This window comes from Pongo abelii, chromosome 15, assembly GCF_028885655.2.
Source record: "Pongo abelii isolate AG06213 chromosome 15, NHGRI_mPonAbe1-v2.0_pri, whole genome shotgun sequence".
Classification (NCBI taxonomy): Eukaryota; Metazoa; Chordata; class Mammalia; order Primates; family Hominidae; genus Pongo; species Pongo abelii.
This window is the reverse complement of record NC_072000.2, coordinates 56,736,990-56,762,810: the sequence shown is the minus strand read 5'-3', so window position 1 is coordinate 56,762,810 and position 25,821 is coordinate 56,736,990. Positions and strand designations below refer to the sequence as shown.

General features: G+C 39.1%; 1 protein-coding gene across 1 annotated transcript; it reads right to left on the bottom strand.

Moving 5' to 3' along the window:
- Positions 1 to 269: 269 nt before the first annotated feature.
- Positions 270 to 21,200, bottom strand: PSMC6 (proteasome 26S subunit, ATPase 6). Its single transcript, XM_002824748.6, has 14 exons — positions 20,974 to 21,200; positions 19,894 to 19,973; positions 19,760 to 19,799; positions 19,470 to 19,522; positions 17,114 to 17,181; positions 16,760 to 16,874; positions 14,305 to 14,392; positions 10,150 to 10,211; positions 9,944 to 10,067; positions 9,257 to 9,318; positions 7,331 to 7,451; positions 7,122 to 7,202; positions 4,264 to 4,335; positions 270 to 763 (listed from the first exon to the last, which is right to left on the bottom strand). Exons 1-14 carry the CDS (start codon positions 21,098 to 21,100, stop codon positions 645 to 647), a joined length of 1,212 nt encoding a protein of 403 aa, XP_002824794.1. The 5' UTR covers positions 21,101 to 21,200; the 3' UTR covers positions 270 to 644.
- Between the last annotated feature and the right edge of the window lie 4,621 nt (positions 21,201 to 25,821).

The window sequence follows — 25,821 nt, the reverse complement described above, 5'->3', positions numbered from 1 at the left end:
TATGGATGTGCATGTATATTTTCAATTAACCAACAATGAGCTTAATCACAGTAGATGAAGAATATGTAAATACTTTCTGGAAGGAGGAGTACAGACATACCCACACATCCATGTTTTATTTAAGAAGATGATCTTATAAACACTAAGTATGTGTACTATTTTAAAATAATATTCAAAAATCCACAATCCATCTGGGTTACCAAATAGTTTACTTGCTAAAGAACCTAAAGGACCATAGTAAATATACTCTTAGAAAAGACAAGAATATATATGTAGAAGAACTGAATCAAACAGATTTTATTCAACTTTTTAGATGAGGAAAACAAATGATACAAAATAAGTCATAAGAAATGCTTTCTTATACCACTATCTCAAACCACTTTCAATATTTTACAAAATGCTCACACAGCAAATATGAAAAGCTTCAACACTCTCCCTTTGTAACTTGCTGCAATAAATGCAACTTTAACAAACATACAAATTTCTTCTGTATCTTAAAAGTTGAATTACTAATTTTTATGATGTTACTCATATTTTTATTCATATACTTTTAATGACATCATTGCCAATACATACATTATTTTAACTTTATTTTTACATTAAGCCAACATCTGTCATGCAGCCATCAAAAATCTTACAGTAAATTACACAGGTTTGTAGTCCAATTTAGACTCCAGCTTCTTAGAATCAGCCACTTTTCTGACTGCTTTCATGAAGTCTTCCTGTACTACAAAATCATGATCAGCACGAATTGCGAACATACCTGTGGAGAATAAAACAACATGACTGCTATATATCACATATGAATTATATGTTCATTATAAGAAAAACAATATAATTCTATGGAATAAATGTGAAGCTTAGATTTATTACTTCTGAGCCAGTAGTTCTAATTTGCTAAAAACCACTATCTTTTTTCAATTAAAATCCACAGGCCGGGTGCGGTGGCTCACGCCTGTAATCTCAACACTTTGGGAGGCCAAGGTGGGCAGATTGCGATGTCAAGAGATTAAGACCATACTGGCCAACATGGTGAAATCCCATCTCTACTAAAAATACACACACACACACACACACACAAAATTAGCTGGGCATGGTGGCGCGCGTCTGTAGTCCCAGCTACTCAGGAGGCTAAGGCAGGAGAATGGCCTGAACTCAGGAGGCGGAGGTTGCAGTGAGCTGAGATAGTGGCACTGCACTCCAGCCTGGCGACAGAGCGAGACTCCATCTCAAAAAAAAATCCATAGCGGTGTTGTGATTATTTTCTAAAACAAAAACAGGTAAGACAATTATATGAATATTTAACATCCGGTTCAAGGCCGGGCACAGTGGCTCACACCTGTAATCCCAACACTTTGAGAGGCCAAGGTAGACAGATCACCTGGGGTCAGGAGTTCGAGACCAGCCTGGCCAACATGGTAAAACCCCGTTTCTACTAAAAACAGAAAAATTAGCTGGGCGTAGTGGTGGGCGTCTGTAACCCCAGCTACTTGGGAGGCTGAGGCAGGAGAATCGCTTGAACCCGGGAGGCGGAGGTTGCAGTGAGCCAAGATCACACCACTGTACTCCAGTCTGGGTGACAAGAGTGAGGCTCCGTCTCAAAAAAATGAATAACATAAAATCAGGCTTAAATGGTCCCTGTATCTAATTGTAGCTCTTAATAAAAACAAGCATAAAAAACCGAAGCAAATCAAAATTACCAACACACACACATTTTAAGTGTAATTTAACTTGACAGGAAGCAATTTGCTGGAAGGCACACATTTATGGGGAAAAAAAAATCTTAAGTAAGTTTGATAGCCATTCTTTGTTAATAATCAAAAACGCTGAGAATAGGGAATCATATAGAAAGCCAACAGCGGGTTTTAGCAAAACTCAGGGTCATTATTCATGTGTTAAAATTTACCTAATTTATGTACAAATCGGTATTTTTATTTGATTCATATTTGAGTATCACAACTCAGTTTTTTCCTTCAACTTTTTGACAAGTACCTTCTCAAATAGTATTTGACAAAGGGGTAAAAGTTTCCTTGAATGCAGTTTTTTAAACATTAGTTGTGTCATGGATATGGGTCCCAGATTTTGAGATAATCCTAACTCATGATAAACTAAAGCAGATAAGGTTATTGCTATCTACTAATTAAATGAATTCTAATATTTCCATTGAGGATCTGCCTGTATTGAATTTTCACTTACATAAAATAAGCGAGTTAAAATAGAAGATTTCAAGGATTATTTCCTATCTTCTTTTCTAGATTTCTACATAAGGAAACAATCTATGTTGTCCTAGATTTCTACATAAGGAAACAATCTATGTTGTCCTAGAAACTGGGTGAAATGACTGATTTTTAAAAAATAACAAAGTTTCAAAACTTGCTTAGAAAGCTACAGTGAAACTAGGTAGGTTATTTTTGTAAACCTTGCACACATGGCTATTTTCCAAATCACTTTAGTGAATAAGTAAATCTGCACAAGAGATGCCTGGCCAGGCCTGGTAGCTTGTGCCTGTAATCCCAGCACTTTGAGAGGCCCAGGTGGGTGGATTACTCGGGCCCAGGAATTTGAGACCAGCCTGGACAACATGGTGAAACCCGTCTCTACAAAAAATACAAAAATTAGCTGGGTGTGGTGGCGCCCACCTATAGTCCCAGCTACTGGGAGATAAAGGAGAAATGATCAGGTTTGGGCTACAGGGAGCAGTGATCATGCCACTACACTCCAGCCTGGGCCAGAGTGAGACTCTGTCTCAAAAGAAAAAATAAAACAGAGATGTATTATAATCCAAAAGAGATAATGTCAGGACCTGAACAGGAAGGGCAACTATAGTTGAATCAAGTGTATTTTAACTTACAGAAAAATGTTAACAAAAAAGCCTTCAAGTCTAAAAAGAAGATAAGAATTTCAGTATGTTTCCAGATGTGAATGTCCCACCTAGTTAAAAAAAAAACTAAAATTTTAATCCACACAGAAGTTATAGCTCATTTGCAATAACTAAAGGTAAATTTGTAAGAATATGTAATGAAAAAAAGTGTATACTTTGATAGCAACAGCCTTTAAGTTCACTGCACAGCTTGCATTTGGATTACAATCTAACCAAAGCAATCTTCTGATAATAATTTGGTCTGGTTTACATTTTGGAAAGAGAATGTCATAAATTACTCTAACTTGTTCAAGCTATATGACAGTTTACCTCTAAATAGTTTAGTTTATTGATAAGGCTCTATGAGCATGATTTACCCTGATTTGTATTGACAGCATTTCTAGACATGAATGGAAGTATCTGACCTGCATATCTGATGCAGATACTGACTCACAGCATACCCAATACCCATGAAGATACCTGTACTGAGAAGCCCTCCCTGAGCACCTGCTTTAAACACTGTGTTGAATTTACTAAGGCTAAACATGATATGAAAAGCAAGAGGAAATCACATATTCTAATACTTAAGAAAATCTATAACCTATAAAGTCAGTAACTATACTGTAGAAGTTTATTTTTTCTATTTAAAGATTCTGTATGGAAGACAAAAACTAAATGATTCTAGGTAGGGTATTAAAGCTACTTGGTACTGGAAATAAAAATAGCATCACACAATTTTTACATACCATGTAGAAGTGAAAAAAATAGTATCACACAATCCACAGAAAATTATATTTAAATACTACATTTTACACAAATGGCATGATCACATAATTCATAAATCAATCTTTCAAAACACTGCTCATAGACTAGTATTAGACAACATACACGATTCATTTTGCAGCAGATACTTCTGGTGCTGGCCCATTCTAATTCCAGTCACAAGTGTGGTAGGCAATTCTGTAGCACCTCAGACTTACTTCAGGGGGCCAGTGTTCTATTACATGCCTCTCCTTCCACATTCTGCCCTAAGGCATGTAGAAGTGCAAAGGAGTTAACACTACCAAGGGCAAATCTCATCCAATGGGGGATGAGTACTGGTAAATAAATGTTCTAGTCTCCCAACTTTCAGCTGGGTGATCCTGGAAGGCATTCTGTATGTTTCTCTGAGATCTAACCTCCTCTTCCTATAGCACCTACCTCAATGGTGCACGCTCATATTAGCTTTCCCTCTTTCCATCTCACTTGCCCTGCTTCTCCTATTTCCTGGAATCAATTCCTAAAAGAACGGCATGAACCCAAATCCTTGCAAAGTCTATGCTCTGCTTTCGGACAAACTCAAAACAGTTTCACCAAATTTTAAAAATCAAAATCAATAGTAAAACTGTACTTTAAACCCTTACCTGCTTCAGTACAAACATTTCTCAGGTCTGCTCCATTAAAGCCATCTGAAAGCTTCACAATTGCTTCATAATCTGTTTAGAAAAAATACTGGAAATTAGTTTTAAAAATTAGACCTTTACTTGATTTATGCCCACATCGAAAATTTAAACTGAAGAGCTTACTTTGAGTTTGATCAGCTAGACATCAGCTCTGTTAACTTTCCACAATATTAATATCCAAAAACTAAGACTTCTGTTAAATAAACCAGCACCAAGCAGAATTAGACACACCCCTGAAACTTTAAAAACAGGAAATATCACCAAAATCTCAAAATATCTTAACCTATTTTTATACAGTGAAATAGCTATGCACATGTGAACTCCAGATACCTGTTAAGCTATGACTCTTATCAAAACTGTAATCAAATCTTTAATTTGAATAAACCCATAACACTCAAAACCAATTATAACAATGGAATTTACTGTTTACTTTAATCATATAAGCCAAATATAAAGTATAGCAAAACTGAAATGTAATCATACATAATTGTATCACATGGAATTTTTAAATGCTACAGCAGGCATTAGCTAGCTTCTCTGGTTTCTGTGCAAGATTCAAGTGGTGAAGTATCAGATCTATGGTAGCAGTAATACAGTGAGTTCTCCACTCACCCACATAACAGACATGAATCAAAGAGCTATAGGATTGGGGTAGCAGCAATGGATCTGATACAGAATAGGAAGAGAAATAAGACAGCACAGGCTACTACAGTTTGAATAACTTTGATGATGCACCGTTTGGTCAGGCAATATAGGGCATGTCATTCTCTATTTGAAATCATACAGATATTCATGAATTGTCTTTAATCAGGTTTAAGTTCATTGTAAGCTTCCTGAGAGCAAGAATTCCCAAGACTAGCACAGTATCTGGCATCTAGCAAGAGCTCAGTATTTGTGGAAGAAACCTATACATTGACATCCTTTGTTCAGTTTGGTCTTTCCAACTCAAAACTCTCTAACAGGGGCAATGAAGATAGTGAAAGTCAACAATCAGCTATTTGTCATTATTCTGGACCATTAACTTCTAAAGAGTTTTTAAGGCTGCCTGGAAATTATACTACATTTCCCTAGTCTGGAGGTCAGCAAACTTTTCTATGTAAAGGGCCAGAGAGTAAATACTGTGTGCTTTGCAAGCCATATGGTTTCTGTTGTAACTATTCAACTTAGCTATTCCAGTAGGAAAGCAGCCATAGACAACAGATAAATGGGCATGCTTGGGTTACAACAAAACTTTGTTTCCAAAAACACAGGGCAAGCCGAATTTGGCTCACAAGCCATGTTTTACTGGCCTGCACCCTAGTCCAATCCCTCACTTCCATAGATAATGACTTTATACCTTCTCCTCTGTCCTCAAATCTCTAAGAATACTTCCCTATCTTCATTCTGAATGTGCATTCTACTTCACTGAGAAAACAGAAGCATTCAGAGAAAAACACTTCTACAAGTTCCTGCACTATCTAAGAACCTGTCATCATAAGCCTCTTTGTACTCTGCCTTCCCCCCAGTCTCATAAAAGTACACATATATATAGGGCTAATCCCTCTTCAAGGGAAGAACATTGCCAATTTCTCTTTCTCCTAGGTCACTCCCAGTAGCATTATTAAAAAAAAAAAAAGAGGGGGGCTTGTAAACTCTTCCATCTTAAAGAAAACTCTGCCAAATCCTCATCGGCATTCCCCTTCTACTTCTTCTGTCCCCTCTGTAGAACTCTTAAAAGAAATGTCTAAACTCAATGCCTCTCCTCCCAATCTCTCTGAAACTCATCTGAAATAGGCTTTCACCTCCACCACTCCCAAGAAGCTACTTTTGACAAGATTACCAATGACCTCCACATAGTTAAATCCAAAGGTCTACTTTGAGAACTCTTTATCTGACCTATTGTCAGCATTTAACAGGAATCAATTTAAAACAAAACAAAACAAAACAAAACAAAACAAAAAAAACCAGGCTGGGTGCAGTGGCACAAGCCTGTTATCCCAGAACTTTGGGTGGCCGAGGTGGGCAGATTGCTTGAGCCCAGTAGTTCAAGATCAGCCTGGGCAACATGGTGAAACCCCATCCCTACAAAAAAACAAGACAGGGTTGGTGGTGTGTGCCTGTAGTCCCAGCTAATCAGGAGGCTGAGGTGTGAGGATCATCTGAGCTTGGGAGGCAGAAGTTGCAGTGAGCTGGGATCACACCACTGCACTCCAGCCTGGGCAAGAGTGAGACCCTGTCTCTAAAAAATAAATTACTTTGTTGGTAAGGCCTTCCCTGTGCTAATCCTCCCTGTCGTTTAAAAACATATCCTCATGCCTACTCCTGGCACTTCCCTAATTTCCTATCCCCCTTTTCTTTTTTTTTTTTCCCCCCTGAAACAGGGTCTTGCCAAACTGGAGTGCAGTCACATGATCATAGCTCCCTGCAACCTCAAACTCCTGGCCTCAAGCGGTCCTTCTGCCTCGGCCTCCCAAACCATTAGGATTACAGGAGTGAGCCACCATGCCTGCCCCCCACTTTCTTGCTTTATTTTTCTCCATAGCACTTATTATCATCTATTATACTTTGTTTTACTAACTATCTGTTTTTTTTCCTAACAAGAATGTAAGTTCTCTAATGGCAGAAATTTGTCTGTTTTGTTCCTTGCTATATTATCAGCCCTTACAAAACATTTACAATGGTTCCTAGCATATAGTAGATGCTCAATAACTATTTGCTGAATTTAAAACCACCACATTTGCTGAATTTAAAACCAGATTTAGGAAACTATCAGTAATTTCTAACAGTATTTTTCTTCATTTACCAAATGTAAATACAAATAAAATAGATGACTTCCTTACCTATTTCACCATGCTTTGTAATGGGACCTGCATGGATTTTCAGTATGTCTAATCTTGCTTGTTCATTTGGCAAATCAATATCTGAAAATAAAAAATTATTTTATAGTCCAGTTTTATCTTTTTTAAAATACAGTGGAAGGTGAAGTGAAGTATGGAAAAAGAAATGGGCACAAAGGGAAATGGACAGTAGGTAAAGAATCTTAACTCACGTATTTTTCTATCTAATCTTCCTGGACGCAGCAAAGCAGGATCCAGTGTATCTGGTCTGTTTGTAGCCATGATCATTTTAACTCTGTGCAGAGTATCAAATCCATCCATTTGATTCAGTAACTAAGAATATTAAGAATCAGATTTTACAAAACATTCTAACCATTAAAAAAATAGCACACACCTTTTATATGTCTAATGCCATGAAATGTATTGTCTACAGACAGATATATTCTATCTTCAGAATGGTCATTTGATAGAATTCTACTTTTTTCTCTCTCTTATATAAAGGGATATACTTTCTAGCCTCAAAGTTCTAAGCTAGATTATGTACCTTTTAATAGCTATGTATCTTTCTATAGCTACCAGGTAGTTTTAATAAATCTGAAGGCTTCCATCATGTCAAGAATTATGAAATTAAACTATGTGGATCTAATTTCCAATGTCCAAAATTTTATCAATTATTTTTTAAAATAAAAGCTAATAATAAAATCCAATATATAAAGTGCTTATGATATGTCAGACATAACATTTATATTAGGATAACTGGATACAAATATTTTTCTACAAATTTGATAATAAACCGAAATTTTTTTTTTTTTTTTTTTGAGACAGAGTTTCACTCTGTCACCCAGGCTGGAGTACTGTGGCCTGATCATCGCTCACTGCAACCTCCACCTCCTGGGCTCGACCAGTCCTCCCACCTCAACCTCCTGAGTAGCTGGGACTCCTTTTTTTTTTTTTTTTTTGAGACAGACTCTCGCTCTGTCACCCAGGCTGGAGTGCAATGGGGCGATCTCAGCCCACTGCAACCTCGCCTCCTGGGTTCAAGCAATTCTCCTGCCTCAGCCTCCTGAGTAACTGGGATTACAGGCACGCGCCACCACGCCCAGCTAATTTTTGTATCTTTAGTAGAGACGGTGTTTCGCCACGTTGGCCAGGCTGGTCTCAATGCCTAGACCTCATGATCTGCCCACCCGGGCCTCCCAAAGTGCTGGGATTATAGGCAGAAGCCACCACGCCTGGCCTATTTTTTCAAATAATTCTACTGTACACAGAAATACTGAAAGACATAAAAAATATTGTCCTCAATTTCTAAAGTTTTCTTGAATAAATGAAAAACCTTACTGCATTTAACAAACTCTCTAAAATATAGCTAGTCTGACAATGTGTTAGTTGATGATATATTAGTTACTTGAATAAAATTAGTATTTGTGTTATTTAAAAAATCTCAATTTAAGGTTTCTAAGAGATTTTATAATTTCCAAATGCTATGTTATCTTCTGAGCAGTTCTGTATAATTTATGAAAAAAGATTTTTCAAATACTTCTAAGGAGAAAGAATTTGACACTGCAATACCCATGCTACCTAGTTTCTATTTGAAGTGGAAAATGTATTTGGACTCTTGATATCACTTTCACAGAATTTGGAGTGGGGAAAGGTAAAACTGGGGGAAGGCTTTATGTGCATTCTTTCATTCTGTCATCTATCCTCTTCAATTATCAAAACTATTTTAGTTGCCTCAGTCTCAGCAATAAAGTGAGAGAAAAAAATAATTTTTAGAGCAGCTTCATATATAATTATAGCTCATTTATTGCCAACAGTCTTAATATGACCATTACAAAAAATGTCTTCATAAAACTACCGCAAGATCACATTCCTAAGAATTTAAATATATGAATGACTGATCTACTCAAAAAAACACAGAATAGTACAGGTATATACCAAATGGAATTTGGCAGATAGCCTTATTTACTAGTAGTCATTTTCTTAGAGTTTGTAATAGAGAAACATGTTTGTTCCTGACAATATTTTCAAATTTCATATTTCATTTAAAATGTTCTATATATTTTGACTATCAAATACGCAATGTTCAGTTCATTTAATAAACATTGGTTTCTTTATAAACCCCCTTTACCAAATATTACCTCCATTAATGTTCTCTGAATCTCTCTGTCAGCTGAAGTACCCTCAGAAAACCGACGACCACCTAAGATAGTAGATTTGGAAATTTATATGCATTACTCTTTTCCTCTACAACCATCATTTAAGAAAACAGAACATAACAGTCTGTGGCTTAAAACATTAAGATGAAAATTAAAGAGCAAGAATTATGCTGACAAAGTTAGACTTGATTTTGGTGTAACATTTCTCATTTTGTTAAAGTGAAAGGTTATTTATTGAGATGGAGTCTCGCTCTGTCACCAGGCTGGAGTGCAGTGGTGTGATCTCGGCTCACTGCAACCTACGCCTCCTGGGTTCAAGTGATTCTCATGCCTCAGCCTCCTCAGTAGCTGGGATTACAGGCACGTGCCACCACATCCAGCTAATTTTTGTATTTTTAGTAGAGACAGGGTTTCACCATGTTGGCCAGGATGGTCTCGATCTCCTGACCTTGTGATCTGCCCACCTTGGCCTCTCAAAGTGCTGGGATTACAGGCGTGAGCCACCGCGCCCGGCCATGAATGGTTATTTATTAAAATTGGTTAAAGTAACATCTGATTCATTGTGGTATCTACTTCATACAAGTCACAATTACAGATTAAGAGAGGGAAAAAGGTTCTTTTACATTTAAAAAAAAGTCCTAAAACTTTCAACAGGGGTGTTATTCTTACCAATAGCATCTATTTCATCCATAAAAATGATGCATGGTTGATGATCTCTAGCATAATTAAACATTTCTCTGATCAAACGAGCACTTTCACCAATGTACTTGTCTACAATAGAACTAGATACAACCTGATTAAAGGAAAAACAGTAAGGTAAATATAAGATAATTCAAGTAAAATTAAATTTAAGTACAAAATAATCTTCCCTTTACCTTTAAGAAATTGCAGTCCAGCTGGCTAGCAACGGCTCGTGCCAAGAGTGTTTTTCCCGTACCTAAGAATGACAAAAGAAGTCTTAATTAGATGGTAAGGTAGAAAAAAATTTGTTTTGAGACAGGCAATCACTCTGTCACCTAGGCTGGAGTGTGGCGAGATCACAGCTCACTGCAACCTTGACCTCCCAGACCCAAGCGATTTTCCCACCTCAGCCTCCCAAGTAGCTGGGATCACAGGCATGTGCCATCACGCACAGCTAAGTTTTTTGTTTGTCTGTTTTTCAGAGATGTGTTGCCCAGGCTGGTCTTGAACTCTTGGGCTCAAGTGATCCTGCCACTTCAGCCTCCCAAAGTGCTGGGATTACAGGCAGGAGCCACCGCACCCGGCCTATGTGAAACAAATTTTTAAAATCCTTTTAAGAACATAATCGTTTGGAAAGTAAATTTTTCAAAATGAAAGCTAAATCCTAAATAGAATTTTCATTTAAAATTCTAAAGTACTTGGCTGGGCGTGGTGGCTCACACCTGTAATCCCAGCATTTTGGGAGGCCGAGGCGGGCAGATCACGGGGTCAGGAAATCGAAACACAGTGAAACCCCGCCTCTACTAAAAATACAAAAAATTAGCCGAGTGTGGTGGCACGTGCCTGTAGTCCCAACTACTGGGGAGGCTGAGGCAGGAGAATCGCTTGAATCCGGGAGGTGGAGGTTGCAGTGAGCTTATAATCTCGCCACTGCACTCCAGCCTGGGTGACAGAGCAAGACTCTGTCTCAAAAAAAAAAAAAAAAAATTCCAAAGTACTTCTGCTGTCAACATTAAAATTTTAATCAAAATGTTATAATTTTTTAAATCTATTTTAAATTGACAAATAAATTGTATATTTATGGGTTAAATTATGATACATGTATATATTGAAGAATGATTAAATCAGGCAAATCAACATATCCATCACCTCACATGCTTAGCATTACTTTGTGGTTAGAACATTTAAAATCTACTTTTAGCAATTTTGAAATAGCTAATACATTATTAATTATAGTCACCATGCTATGCAATAAATCACCTAGAACTTATTCCTCCTGTCTAAGTGAACTTTATATCCTTTGACCAACATCTCCCCTATCCCCATACACCACCACAACTTCTGGTAACCACCATTCTACTCTTGGTTTCTACGAGTTCAATTTTTTAAGATTCCACATGAAAATGAGATTATGTGGTAACTGTCTTTCTGTGTCTGGCTTATTTCACTTAGTATAACATCCTCTATATTCATCCATATTGTCACAAATGACAAGGTTTCCTTTTTTAAGGCTGAATAGTATTCCAATGTGTGTATTTACCACATTTCTTTTTCTTTTTTTTTTGAGATGGAGTTTCACTTTTGTTGCCCAGGCTGGAGTGCAATGGCACGATCTCAGCTCACTGCAACCTCCGCTTCCCAGGTTCAAGTGATTCTCCTGCCTCCGCCTCCCGAGTAGCTGGGATTACAGGCATGAAATACTACACCCAGCTAATTTTGTATTTTCAGCAGAGACGGGGTTTCTCCATGTTGGTCAGGCTGGTCTCGAACTCCCGACCTCAGGTGATCCGCCCGCCTCGGCCTCCCAAAGTGCTGGCACTACAGGCGTGAGCCACTGCACCCGGCTACCACATTTTCTTTATCCATTCATCCATTGATGGGCAATTTTTAGGCTGTTTCTGTATCTTGTGAAATAATCATGGGAGTGCAGCTATCTCTGACACACTGATTTCAATTCCTTTAGATATAAACCCAGAAGTGGGATTGCTGAATCATATGGTAATTCTATTTTTAGTTTTTTGAGGAACCTCCATGTTTTCAAAAATGGCTGTGCTAATTTACATTCCCACCAACAGTGTACAAGGGTTCTTTCTCTTTTCTCTACATCTTGCAAACACTTTTGTCTTTTTTATAACAGCTAACTACTTACAACATGGACTATGACAGAAACTTCTGTTACATTAAAATACAGTCAGTCCTGCGCACTGACTGGATCTTTTACTTATGAATATTTTAATATCAAGCATTGATTATTTGGAAACTACTGGTTGAGTTATGCAAATCTTCCAAATGTTGACATTTTTCATTACACATTATAAAAAATTTTTGTTATTCTCACCACTTATCTCATCAGAAAAGTCTTTAAGTATTAATACATTAGAAAGCTGCCGTGGCTGGACATTGTGGCTCATGCCTGTAATCCCAGCACTTTGGGAGGCTGAGGTGGGTGGGCTGCCTGAGCCCAGGAATTCAAGACCAGCCTGGGCAACATGGCAAAACCCTGCCTCTACTAAAAACACAAAAATTAGCCTGGCATGGTGGCACACACCTGTAGCACCAGCTACTCAGGAGGCTGAGGTGGAAGAATCACCTGAGCCCAAGAGGCAGAAGTTGCAGCGAGCCAAGATGATCACGCCACTGCACTCCAGCCTGGGTAACAGAGTAAGACCTTATCAAAAAAAAAAAAAAAAAAAAAGAAAGAAAAGAAAAGAAAAAAAGAAAAAGCTGTCAACCACATAGTGCCAGATATATGTTTCTAAAAATTCTAATTTTCACTTGACAGTTCAAATTTTATCAATGTCAACAGATGGTGTCGGTTGTTTATCATGACAGGCTTAATTTGTTCGCTTTGGAAAAAATGTGCGCCAAATAACCAAAAACCAGTCTTGAGTAATCAATAACTAATAACCAATAACCAGTCTGATAACCACAGCATATCTGTAAATGGTCCATTCAAGCAAAAATAGTATTCCATAAAAAGCAATGAATTCAGCTGGCAACTTAAATAACTGCACAAGTGCTTTTCCTAAAGACAACTATCTTATTCAATATGCAGCAGCAGTACTTTATATTTATTTTCCATTTTATCACAAAGAACACAAAATATTACCCAAAGATGAATATTTAACAAAATTAATAATTTTTACTGTTTCACCAAGGACTTTAAAGTGAAACTGAGTTTTTTTTTTTTACACTGCAAGTATGTGGCAGTCAAGAACACAATGGCTACTAACTAGCACTGTTTCATGCCACTAATGCTGATTCACACTACAGTGCAAGTAATTTAATTTTACCCATGGTGCTCTTGCACCATCAGCACAAATGTCAACACAGTGAAAGAGCCAAACAACATTTTAGTTTTTTGTTTTGTGTCACTGTGGGGCTACATATGTCAAGCAGTATGCTACAGGTACATTTGCCTTATATAAAAAATTTTTTTTTTTTTTTTTTTTTTTTTGAGGAGTCTCACTCTGTCAGCCAGGCTGGAGTGCAGTAGGGCAATCTCGGCCCACTGCAACCTCTGCCTCCCAGGTTCAAGCAATTCTCCTGCCTCAGCTTCCCGAGTAGCTGGGATTACAGGTGCACGCCACCACGCCTGGCTCATTTTTGTATTTTTAGTAGAGACAGGGTTTCATCATGTTGGTTGACCAGGCTGCTCTCGAACTCCTGACCTCCGATGATCTGCCCGCCTCGGCCTCCCCAAGTGCTGGGATTACAGGTGCGAGCCACTGAGCCTGGCTTAACATTTTAGTATTATAAAGTAGTTTTGACCTTACAGATTCGATGAAAGCATCTCTGGGTCTGTGAACCACAATTTGAGGACTGCTGCACTAGAATCACATGGCCTGGTAAGATAAATGTACTGTGAGGCACAAATGCACTAAGCATGCCTCAAAGAACAGTAGACATAAATATCCTATCTCATTCTCACTCTGAATAGAGTAGAAGTTAGAACTGCCCACATCAAATTTCCATCTTATGGCCAGGCGTGGTGGTTTATGCCTGTAACCCCAACACTTTGGGAGGCCAAGGTGGGCAGATCGCTTGAGTCCAGGAGTTTGAGATAGCCTGAGCAACATGGCAAAATTGCTTCTCTACAAAACATACAAAAATTAACCAGACATGGTGATGCATGCCTGCAGTCCCAGCTACGTGGGAGACTGAGGTGGGAGAATCACTTGAGCCCGGAAGGCGGAGGTTGCAGTTAGCCCAGATCGTGCCATTGCACTACAGCCTGGGCAACAGAGTGAGACCGTGTCTCAAAAAAATAAAAATAAAAAAATTGTCTTTTTTTTAAATTCCTTAATTCATTTATCTTATTGGTGGAGTAGAAATAATTCAATACCAACCTGGTGGTCCATATAACAAACAGCCTTTTGGAGGTATTATTCCTACACGCTGAAATAACTCTGGGTTTGTAAGAGGTAATTCTATTACCTAGAAAAGAAGTTAAATCTTTCTTAAAAAGTTAGTCAAGATTTTTAATGTACTTTCAAATACTTTAAGTCAAATATCACCTTAGTTAGGTGTACACATCATAATTCTTAATAGACCTAGACTTCCATGCTAGGTAAAACCATTTATATTAAGAGGCTTTGCTTCAGGTAGATTTAAGATCTCTTAAATCTAAAAAAATTTTAAATAATGTTTTTTAAATAAACCACACACTTGATTGGGGTGATGGTTACACAGATATATAACTTGTCCAAACATATTTGAAATGTACACTTAAGAATCTACATTTTTTTAATGTAATTATACCTCAATGAAAAATTATACTACAAAAAAATCAGTTAAGTCAAAAGAACATATAAACAAAAAACACAACTCAAAAGATCTATACTAGTTTGCATTTGAAAATACAACACAAAATAATTCTAAAATGGTGGATGGATTTGACAACATACCAAAAGAAAAGGTATATACAATTTTTATCTGTTGGCATTTTGCCACGGCAGCTTTTAAAGAACAGTATGTTCTGCTCTTAAGAGTGATTCAAGGAAGAAAAGTGGAGACTAGAGAAATTGAAGATCTGAAAGTCCAATTTAAATTACTTATAGTACCAGTAACTTGAGAGAGAAATTTCTTTTTTTTTTTTTTTTTGAGACAGAGTCTGTTGCCCAGGCTGGAGTGCAATGGCGTGATCTTGGCTCATTGCAACCTCTGCCTCCCGGGTACAAGAGATTCTCCTGTCTCAGCCTCCTGAGTAGCTGGGACTACAGGTGCCACCACCACACCTGGCTAATTTTTGTATTTTTAGAAGAGAGGGGGTTTCACCGTATTGGCAGGCTGGTCTTGAACTCCTGACCTCAGATGATCCACCCACCTCAGCCTCCCAAAGTGCTGGGATTATAGGCGTGAGCCACCATGCCTTACCGAGAGAAATTTCTATTGAATAGTTGTGTTGGGCTAGGTGCGGTGGCTCACGCCTGTAAATCCCAACACTTTGGGAGGCCAAGGCTGGAGGATGGCTTGAGTTCAGGAGTTCGAAAACAGCCTGGACAACATGGTGAAACCCCATCTCTACAAAAATAAAAAAATTAGTCACATGTGGTGGCGCATGCCTTCAGCTACTTGGGAGGGTGAGGTGAGAGGATGACTTCAGCCTGGGAGGTAGAGGTTGCAGTGAGCTGAGACTGCACCACTGCATTCCAGCCTGGGCAAAAGAACCAGACCCTGTCTCAAAAGAAAAAAAAAAAAAGTTGTGTCCATATGTGCATAAAGCGTGACTGGGAAAAGCCAGAAGTGAGAGAAATCAATACTCTAAAGTGTAAAGTATCTGCAGACAGTAAAGGATACTGCATGTATACATGGGATTCTTTCTGCTCCTATGGCTAATGCAGCAAATCACTGTTGAAAGCAAGTTTTCACCGTTTTATGAAGCACTAGTTCTTCCTCTGTTGCCCTTTCATTAATACAGGTGAGAACTGCCTTTTTTTTTTCTACACTTAGACCAGTGATTCTTCAAGTATTGTCAAAGAAAAATTTGGTTTCATAATCACTTGGAATGCTTGCTTAAATGCTAATTCCTGTGCCTACCCCCAATCTAGTCCATCAAAACCACTCAGAACGCCTAGTAATGTGTATTTTTAATAAGAGTTCCAAAAAAATTAATGTACTGAAGTATGAGAACTGGCTTAAAGCTTAAATCAGATTGTGTAAGACATTCCGATTATTCCCATTAATTCCTAAATATTCACAGCCTAATTTAGGATAAAATCCATAGGACAATGTAATTTGCTTTACAGATAACAGTTAAGAAGCTGTCTGTGCTATGAAGTAAGGCAATCCTGATTTGATTCTTCACCTAAAAGCTTACAAGATTTAAGACAATCCTAAAGCCAGTGGTTTTCTTGAATGGCAGCAAACAGCTTTAACAAAATAAAATATTTAAGGAACCGGTACCCTACTCTTCTGTAAGAGTGGGAAGCTAGTATTAATGAGGTTATGGAAAAAACTCATCACACACATTATCCAAATATGCTCTGACCCAAGTAACTTATTATGATAATCGAAACCACAGGATATCAGATTACATCAATTACTCTTAGCTTTTTCTCCATTCCTTTGCCACAAAAAGAGCAGGATTTTTCTAACACCAAATTATCTCCAAATAAAAAAACAACAGTAATTTTTACAGCTAGAAATTCAGTGCTATTCTTCTTAGCAAGAATAGTAAATACATAATATTCTTAACTAACATTTGGACAAAAAGTACTTTTTCATCCTGTTTCTCCTGTTAAGAATCCTAAAACTAGTAGTATTTATTAGCTAAGTTCAGAGAATAAGGCACACAGTACCAACCTCTCTTAATTCCCGGATCTGTTCTGATAGCCCTCCAATCTCAGAATAAGAAACATTCCCAGGGTCCTCATGAGACATGTTATAAACCAGTGGATCCACCTCTCTTGGCAAATATCTAGAATAAAAAGGTATGTATTTTTCTTTTGAAAGATATATTTTCTCTTAGCCTACAGATAGCATATAAATAACTTGCTCATGCAAGCACCTGTAGCTGATCTCATAGATGTGCTTAATTAGAAACTAGTAAAAGGGAAAAAGTGCCAAAATATTCAGTGATCTCAAGAAGCATATATCTCAGATAAAAACCACCCTTTGTGAAAATAAAAGGTTAACTAAATAGAATAAGAAACCCACCTCATGATAGTTAGTGTAGTCATATCCAAAGCAACTCTCGTTCCTGGCTTCAGCTTACTTTTGTCAAGCTAGTTTTGTAAAACAAAAGATATTACATAAAGACTTAAAAAGGGAATAACACTCTAACGAGAGTTTAATATTTAGAAGCCAAACACTCATTTTTACCCTCCAGAGAGAACACAAATATGAGATTATAAACTCTATGCTAACAAAATGGCTTATAAAATAAGTAATTCAAAGTGATTTCCACCTGCTCCTTAAAAGCATGCCCCTTTGTGTAATCTCAGTGTAAAATGTGAAATGACTAACACGCAAAGCTTGAGGCGGCAATGGTACAGTGACTTTGGGAATTGCTACCAAAGCATTTATAGAAAAATCCCTTAGTGAACATTTTAGGGAAAGGAAAGGGAAGCATTTTAAAGGTGTGCTCATCAGATTTATTTTGAAATGTACAGCTTCTGAGAAGAATGTGTGTTAAATGCTCATGAGAGTAGAGAAAAATGCATGGTTTCCCCTTAGAGATTTTTATTAAAATGCTTTAAAGCCCCAAAACCCAGCAACCATCATTCATGCCTTTGCTACATGACAGGCACATGCTGAGCACATTACACATTAGGTTGAATCATACTAAATAATTTCTTGGCTTATCTGGCTAAAATTAGATAGAATCTACTAGATCTGCCTCACACTCAGGATGTTGTTATTTTTCAAAGATAAAGTTACTTTTTTTTTGAGATGGAGTGTGGAGTCTCACTCTGTCGCCCAGGCTGGAGTGCAGTGGCGCCATCTTGGCTCACGGCAACCTCTGCCTCCCCGGTTTAGGCAATTCTCCTACCTCAGCCTCGAGTAGCTGGCATTACAGGTGTGCGCCACCATGCCCGGCTAATTTTTTTTTGTATTTTTTAGTAAAGATGGGGTTTCACCATGTTGGTCAGGCTGGTCTCGAACTCCTGACCTCGTGATCTGCCCACCTCAGCCTCCCAAAGTGCTGAGATTACAGGCATGAGCCACCCCGCCAGACCCAAGTTACTTTTTAATAGTTTAAAAAACTGCGTGCCAATACAATTTCGGAATCATATAAATTACTGACCACTTGTCACAGGATTTTACAAAGAGCTTCAAATTTAGGAAGATAGGCAAAACACTAGGATTAATATAACAATTAAGGAAAAAACAGCTAAGAAGTGAGGTTACTTGAAAAAATAAGACGATAAATCAATATGAAGCTATTTCAATGTTTACATCTATAGGGAATACAGGCTGAGTATTCTTAATCTGAAAATCCAAAATGCTCCACAATGTGAAATTTTTTGAATGCTGACATGATGCTCAAAGAAAATGCTCATCGGAGCATTTCAAATTTTTGATTTTTTTAATTAGGGATGCTCAACCAGTACAACGCAAATATTCTAAAACCTGAAAAAAAAAAAGCCAAAATCTAAAACACATTTCTGGCTCAAGTATTTTGGATAAGGGATACTCAACTTATATATACTTTGGCTTTTCTAATGTTTTTTAGTTTTCAAATACAGTCTTGTCCCCATGCAACCTGAAATATCTTAGAAATGCCAACTTTCGGCATCCACAGAGCCCTGAAAGGGACATGAAAACCCCTTGTCAGTTTAGGTATCTAACATTTTGACTTATGTCAAATGTTTGAAAATGTCAACTGCTTATATACTAGGCAAAATCCTAATAGGGGATTTAGTTCCTGGATTAAATTCTCCCTTACAGCCATATTCTGTGAATGTTTTAAAACCTGAACCTGAAATGACAAACAGAGAAAACTCTTCCAATGAATTTAAAAGAATTCTCTAAGGACACTTCCTAAAGAATAATACATAAATTGATTTCAGACACTACTGAATGACTTGAGGTCATTTGTTGGCATCTTTGATAACTGTAAAATAAAATTTAGAATTATTTCAACTTGCCCTACCCTAATCTAAATGACCTCATACAAAATTAACTTAGGCCATGGTACAGTCCATAAGTAACAGTTCTGAATGTCTAAATATAAACACAGGTAACTGATGGTATCTAACACTTTTAAGTCCTCTTTAAAAATGACATTAAAATAAAATGTCTATTTTCCAGTTCTAAAATACTTTTATTTCTAAGTGGCTATTAATAGATCTGACTGAGACAATGTAATACAGTAGAAAGTACGGAATGCCAGGAGTCAAAGCCCATGATTTGAATTCAGGCTTTGTTAATAACTAGCTATGTCTGAACAAATCATCCTTGTGAGTTATGGGTATAAATGCCCCACCTGCTTGCCTCAAGAATTAGAGACAATAACTTACATGAAACTGCTTTGTCAATCATCAGGCACTATACAAATATAAAGTATTACCTGTCGACGACAACCCACAACATATCTTGGTCCATTGGTAGCTTTAACAATGACTAGAAGAAAAAACATAAAAGAACTAATTGAAAAATAGAAAGTAAAAAAATACATACCCACGTTGACAGAGGGTTTAGTTGTATTTCTGTCCTCCAAGAAGACATTAGTTGAAGGAAAACTTAAGTCTATGCAAAAATACTCTCTCTCTGCATTATTGTCATTAAAATAATAAGCATTTCAAAAGTGAGAGAGGTGGGCTGTTTCTTTACTAATTAATAAGCTAATTCATCACTCACATTTTTCTTCAGTTAACTGTTTAAGCACTTCACCCACAATCTAAGGAAGAAAATAAAAAGCATTACTTTTTGGCAACGGCTAAATAAAAAAGCAAATTACCATCACCCCCTATTCCCCAAACTCCATCACCTACCTGCCCAACACTTTGTAGGGCCTTCAGATCATTTTCAGACTTTTCATACTGCTTGGTAAGTTCTTTTAATTGTTCCCTTACTGAAATAATACAATTTGAACATTTTTAATTGAACAGTAATCTTAGTGTGTTTAAGTCGCTACGTCTCACTTTACTGTTTACGTAAGTCTATTTCACTTTACCTAAGTTTCACAGCCACTATTTCAAACCATAAAAGAAATAATGCTGTTTGTAATGAGTAGGTGGCATGTATAACAACAAAATGTTACAGAGAAAGCACCATATTTTTACTTTCTTGACCGGCAATACTTGTTTAAGCACATCTTAAGTTACAGTCTTAGAAGATATTGACACCCTGACACAGGATTTGCGACTACAAATCCGAATGATAATCAGTTAGACCCTTCCTCACCTCTTCACCTACCCACTTGGATTGTTCTCTGACATTCTACCCTAAATAAAGTCAACAAATGCAGTTCTCCACAGAATCATTTAATTATGGTTCTCCATTTAATTAAACTACTCATGCTTTTCAATGAAAATGCACTGAAAAAAAAGTTAAGCACTCAGGAGGTAAGGGAAATTTGTATGCCTGATACAGTACAACACGAAACACGACAAGACGATATGGGTTATTATGACAACTGGAACACTTCTCTCTTAAGCTCCGGGGCCGTCTTTCGACTCCAAGAACAAGCCGACTCCCTGGGTCTCATCTCTTGAGCTTACTTGACTCAAGCGCCTTCCCCTCTCCGAGTCCCGGGACTCCACCAACACTGCCCTTCCTGCACCCTAATCTGGGAAACATCCTCGGCCCACTTCTCCATTCCTCCTTTACTTCTTTTTCATTTCCACCTCAAGGCCGCCGATGTTCTGTCACCTGGGCTGGACTGGGCCATTTCTACACCCGAAGGAGTGCTGTTCCACAAGCTCAGGGCCGGATGACAAAGCGCCTTGTCCCTGGCCCTAGGCCTGGTCATCTCTAAGGCTCGGTTGCCGGGCTCGGCGAAAGGCTTCTACTTTGTCAGAGGCAGAAGCGAGTCGAGGCACTTGATTACATGGAAAGAAAGGTGCACTCACACTCCTTAAGACGGCCGTCGATCTCCTTGTGCTCAAGCAGCTTCTTGCGGTAGTCCTGAAGCGCCTTATCTCTAGGGTCCGCCATGATGAGAAGCCGTCTCTCATAGGGGATGCCGGGAATGGCCATGGCCGTCCGGGCGGGGGAAGGGGCGGGGCGAGGGACGAAACCCTGCCTGGAGGGGTGGGTTCGCCCATGAACCCGCCCCTTCCGGTGGGCCCCGCCTTTCTACTCCACTTCCACCTCTATGTCTCGGTTCACCTAGAGCGCCGGCATACACTGAAGGAGGCCTCCACCCATACCGTTTCTTGCAAGCCGAGATAGGTAAAGCAGGACTCAGATATCCCGGTCTTCCCCTGACAGGCCTCAGTATTAAGTCACTGCTGTCCCGGAAGTATAAAAGGCTCTGTAATAAACTGAGATGGAAGTGAAGTAGGAAATGTGTAATACCTCAAAAGAGTTCCGATGGCCTGTCGACACAACACAGATGGCCTTTGTTATAACACAGTACTGTCCAAGATCTCCACGTGCTGGAGAAGTAGACAGTTTTATTCATCCATTCAGTCAGTGAATGAGGTATTAAAGGTAGATCTGCTTATCATTTGGTGGGAAATAATAAAAACTTCAGTTTAACAAATACTATGAAGGAATTAAAACATGGTGAGAAGTATGGTGGGAAGAATTAATCTAGAACAGATATCTGAGATGAGGAGCCAGCCTTGCAACAACTGAAGAAAACCTAAACAAACAGTGCAAGTCCTGGAGTGGAATGGGGTGGGGGAGTGTGGGTAGAAAGCTTGGCTCACTTCCAGGAACAGAAAGGAGGCCAACGAGACCAGTAGGGGGTGGGTTGTAGAGATGTGGGGTACAAGATAAAGATGCTGAAGTAGGCTGAGGCAGGAACTTTGAAGTCTGATAGAACCTTCAGATTTATGTATGTATTTATTTATTTTTGAGATGGAGTCTCGCTCCTGCCGCACAGGCTGGAGCGGTGACGCGATCTCGGCTCACTGCGACCTCCACCTCCCAGGTTCAAGCAATTCTCCTTCCTCAGCCTCCGGAGTAGCTGGCATTACAGGTGTGCGCCACCACGCCAGGCCAGTTTTTGTATTTTTAGTAGAGACGGGGTTTCACCATGTTGGCAAGGCTGGTCTCGAACTCCTGACTTCAGGTGATCCACCCTCCTCAGCCTCCCAAAGTGCTAGGATTGCAGGTGTGAGCCACTGCACTTGGCCAGATTTTTTTTTTTGAGTCTGTGTCTCACTCTGTCACCCAGGCTGGAGTGTAGTGGTGCGATCTTGGCTCACTGCAACCTCTGCCTCCCCGGTTCAAGCGATTGTCATGCCTCACCCTCCTGAGAAGCTGGGATTACAGGCGCCCGCCACCACGCCGGGCTCATTTTTGTATTTTCAGTAGGGATGGGGTTTCACCATGTTGGCCAGGCTGGTCTCGAACTACTGACCTCAAGTGATCCACCTGCCTCAGCCTCCCAAAGTGTTGGGATTACAGGCGTTAGCCACAACGCCTGGCCAACTTTCAGATTTTTGTGATTTGGGGAAAATTACATACTCCCTCAATATCTCTGTAAAATGATCATAATAATTGCACTTATCTAATAGGTTTGTCATGAGTATTAAATAGGATAATGTGTCTAAACACAACATCTGCCACATAGCATGTACTCAATAATGTTCTTTTGAATAGATATTTATTTTAAGGGTAGTAATGACTCCAATTTTTGCAGTATAGGTCCTCATTGCTACACCTCTTGCTATCATTGTTCCTGGGGACAATTAATTGTTGTCCAAAAAAAATGAGTAAAATTCTCCAAATAGATTCCATTTGGTCTCACCTTATCCAATGGCCATGAATGTTTGAGTTTAAATATATATATCCTAAATATACAAATAAAGTACAAATTTTTGTAAATTAATGACCTAAAGTCACATAAAGGATGCCTTCAAATTTATTAGGAACAATTCTGATGGGTATTGTGTGAATATTCCATTCTATTTTTCTTTTTTCTTTTCTCTTTTTTTTTTTTTTTTGAGATGGAGTCTTGCTCTGTTGCCAGGCTGGAGTGCAGTGGCGCGATCTTGGCTCACTGCAACCTCCACCTCCCGAGTTCAAGTGATTCTCCTGCCTCAGCCTCCTGAGCAGCTGGGATTACAGGCGCGCACCACCATGCCCAGCTAATTTTTGTATTTTTAGTAGAGACAGGGTTTCACCATGTTGGTCAGGCTGGTCTCGATCTCCTGACCTCGTGATCCGCCCGCCTCGGCCTCCCAAAGTGCTGGGATTACAGGCATGAGCCACCGTGTTTGGCCAATTTTTCTAAATGTGACTGGGTTCTTGCAGTACACAATGAACAAGGAGGCTGTATTGGGCAGGGATAGTCCCTTCTGCCACTCAGTTGCAACTACTCTGGTCAAACTAGTCCACCCATACCAAAATATGTCACCTCTGACATCAAGAAGTAAAGAAGAGAGGACAAGGCAGAGAAAGAAAGCTCAGTTTGGCTCAATTTAAAATATTTATGAGCACATACTGATAGGTTATTTTAACATTAATCACATCAATATTTTAAACTCCCTTAACCCTTGTTCTTTTTCTTTTACCCATCTGGCAGCATTTCAACTTCAGATGAATCTTCTATTTTCCCCATGCCTACACTAGCCCTGTTACTTTTTTTTGTTTGTTTTTTGTTTTGAGCAGGAGTCTCGCTCTGTCGCCCAGGCTGGAGTGCAGTGGCGCGATCTTGGCTCGCTGCGATCTCTGCCTCCCGGGATCAAGGGATTCTTCTGCTTCAGCCTCCAGAGTAGCTGGGACTACAGGTATGCGCCACCACACTCAACTAATTTTTGTATTTTTGGTAGAGATGGGGTTTCACCATGTTGGTCAGGCTGGTCTTAAATTCCTGAGCTCAGGTGATCCACCTGCCTTAGCCTCCCAAAGTGCTGGGATTACAGGTGTGAGCCACCGCGCCTGGCTGTTACGTTTTTATACATGCCTACAAGACTGTATTCCTCTCCATCTGAAAACGTTGCTCAACTTGTAATTATATATTCTTAAATATGACTAAATGTTTAGAGTCTTTTCCCTGCAGTGGACTGTAACCCCTTGGAAAACAAGGACTGTGACTATTTATTTCCCCTGATTGGATCCCCAGTGTCTAGCACAGTGTCTGAAATAAAAGAGATACATGTATATTGAATGAATGAATATGTCAGGCACTAAGATAGGTAAGCAGAGTTATAAAGAGACTAAGAAATGTGACCAGTACTCAAGGAACTTAAAATATCATAAAGTGAAAACAGAAAAATACAAATGTGACCAAAAAATGAAAATTAGAACATATAGGGTGGAAGAGATTTAAGAAGGTAGGGCATATCTTAGTTTATTTTGGAGTCATTAAAAGTGATGTCATAACAAACGGTAATGAGATTGATGTAGACCTTCAAAAATCATGTAAGGATAGTTTCTCAATCTATTTTCCTATAACTTGGCACAGATGAGTGTGGTCATTTTAAAATATGTACACAAATTATTTGACACTTTCCACTTCAAGAGGTGGAGCATAATTCCCCTTCCTTGGACCTAGTGACTTGCTCTTGATAAAGTGGAAGTGACAGTGCGCAACGACGGAGACTAGATCACAAAAAGTGTTGAGCCTTCCTTTTGACTCTCCCTTGGATAACTCCCTGTGGGAGAGCCAGTTGTCATGGCATGAGGACACATCAACAGATCTATGGAGGGACCTACATAGCAAGGAACAGCCATCCAGGACCTTAAGGCCTCCTGCCAACAGCCATATGAGTGAGCAGTTCCTGGCAGAGATCCTCCGGCTCTAGGCAAGCCTTTAGATTACTGCAGCCCTAGTACTGATTGCAACACCATGAGAGACTGAGTCACACAACTCAGTTCAGCTGCTCCTGAATTGCTGGTCCTTAAAAGCCATGAGATGATAAATGTTTGTTGTTTGAAGCCATTTAGTTTTGGGGTAATTTGTTACACAGTGATCAATAACAAATACAACAGGAACAGATTTATTTTTAAGAGAAAAATTGGGAAACAGTATTAAATAGGCAAGTAGCAACTACTTTTGCTCCCACATTGGCCACAACACTCAAGTTTTTAGAAATTTTTCATCCTAAATGTCTACTTCCAAATACCTACGAAAATGCACTTAAATTAGGCCAGGCGCAGTGGCTGACACCTATAATCCCAGCACTTTGGGAGGCTGAGGCGGGTGGATCACAAGGTCAGGAGATCGAGACCATCCTGGCTAACACGGTGAAACCCCGTCTCTACTAAAAATACAAAAAATGAGCCGGGTGTAGTGGCTGGCGCCTGTAGTCCCAGCTACTCGGGAGGCTGAGGCAGGAGAATGGCGTGAACCCAGGAGGCGGAGCTTGCAGTGAGCCGAGATAGCGCCACTGCACTCCAGCCTGGGCGACAGAGCGAGACTCTGTCTCAAAAAAAAAAAATTTTTTTTTTGAGACGGATTCTCGCTGTTGTTGTCCAGGCTGGAGTGCAGGAAATCGAATTGAAGGAGGGAGGAATCAGCATTGTCAGAATGCAGCAGAGATTTCATGAAAACTGGTCATTGGGTTGGGCAATAGGAAGGCCATGTAAAGAGGAGTTTCAGGGGAGTAGAGCTGGAAACCACACTGCATCATGGGTTAAAATGTGAGTGGGAAGTTGAGGAGTGAATGAGAAGTGAAGTCAGTGACTGCATACAGCTTGCTTTCAGGAATTTGAGGTAAAGAAGGTGAAGATGTTACGTGTCATGTCTTCCCACTTCAGATGATTCTAAGCACCTTGAGACAAATGTCTAGTAATGTACCATG

Excerpts from the sequence above, each read along its gene's own strand:
- PSMC6 (XM_002824748.6), bottom strand. The coding sequence starts at position 21,100 with ATGGCCATTCCCGGCATCCCCTATGAGAGACGGCTTCTCATCATGGCG. Across the intron at positions 14,393-16,759 it reads AGATCCGGGAATTAAGAGAG|GTAATAGAATTACCTCTTAC; the intron begins GTTGGTACTGTG and ends CTTCTTTTCTAG. Across the intron at positions 9,319-9,943 it reads GGATGAAATAGATGCTATTG|GTGGTCGTCGGTTTTCTGAG; the intron begins GTAAGAATAACA and ends CTACTATCTTAG.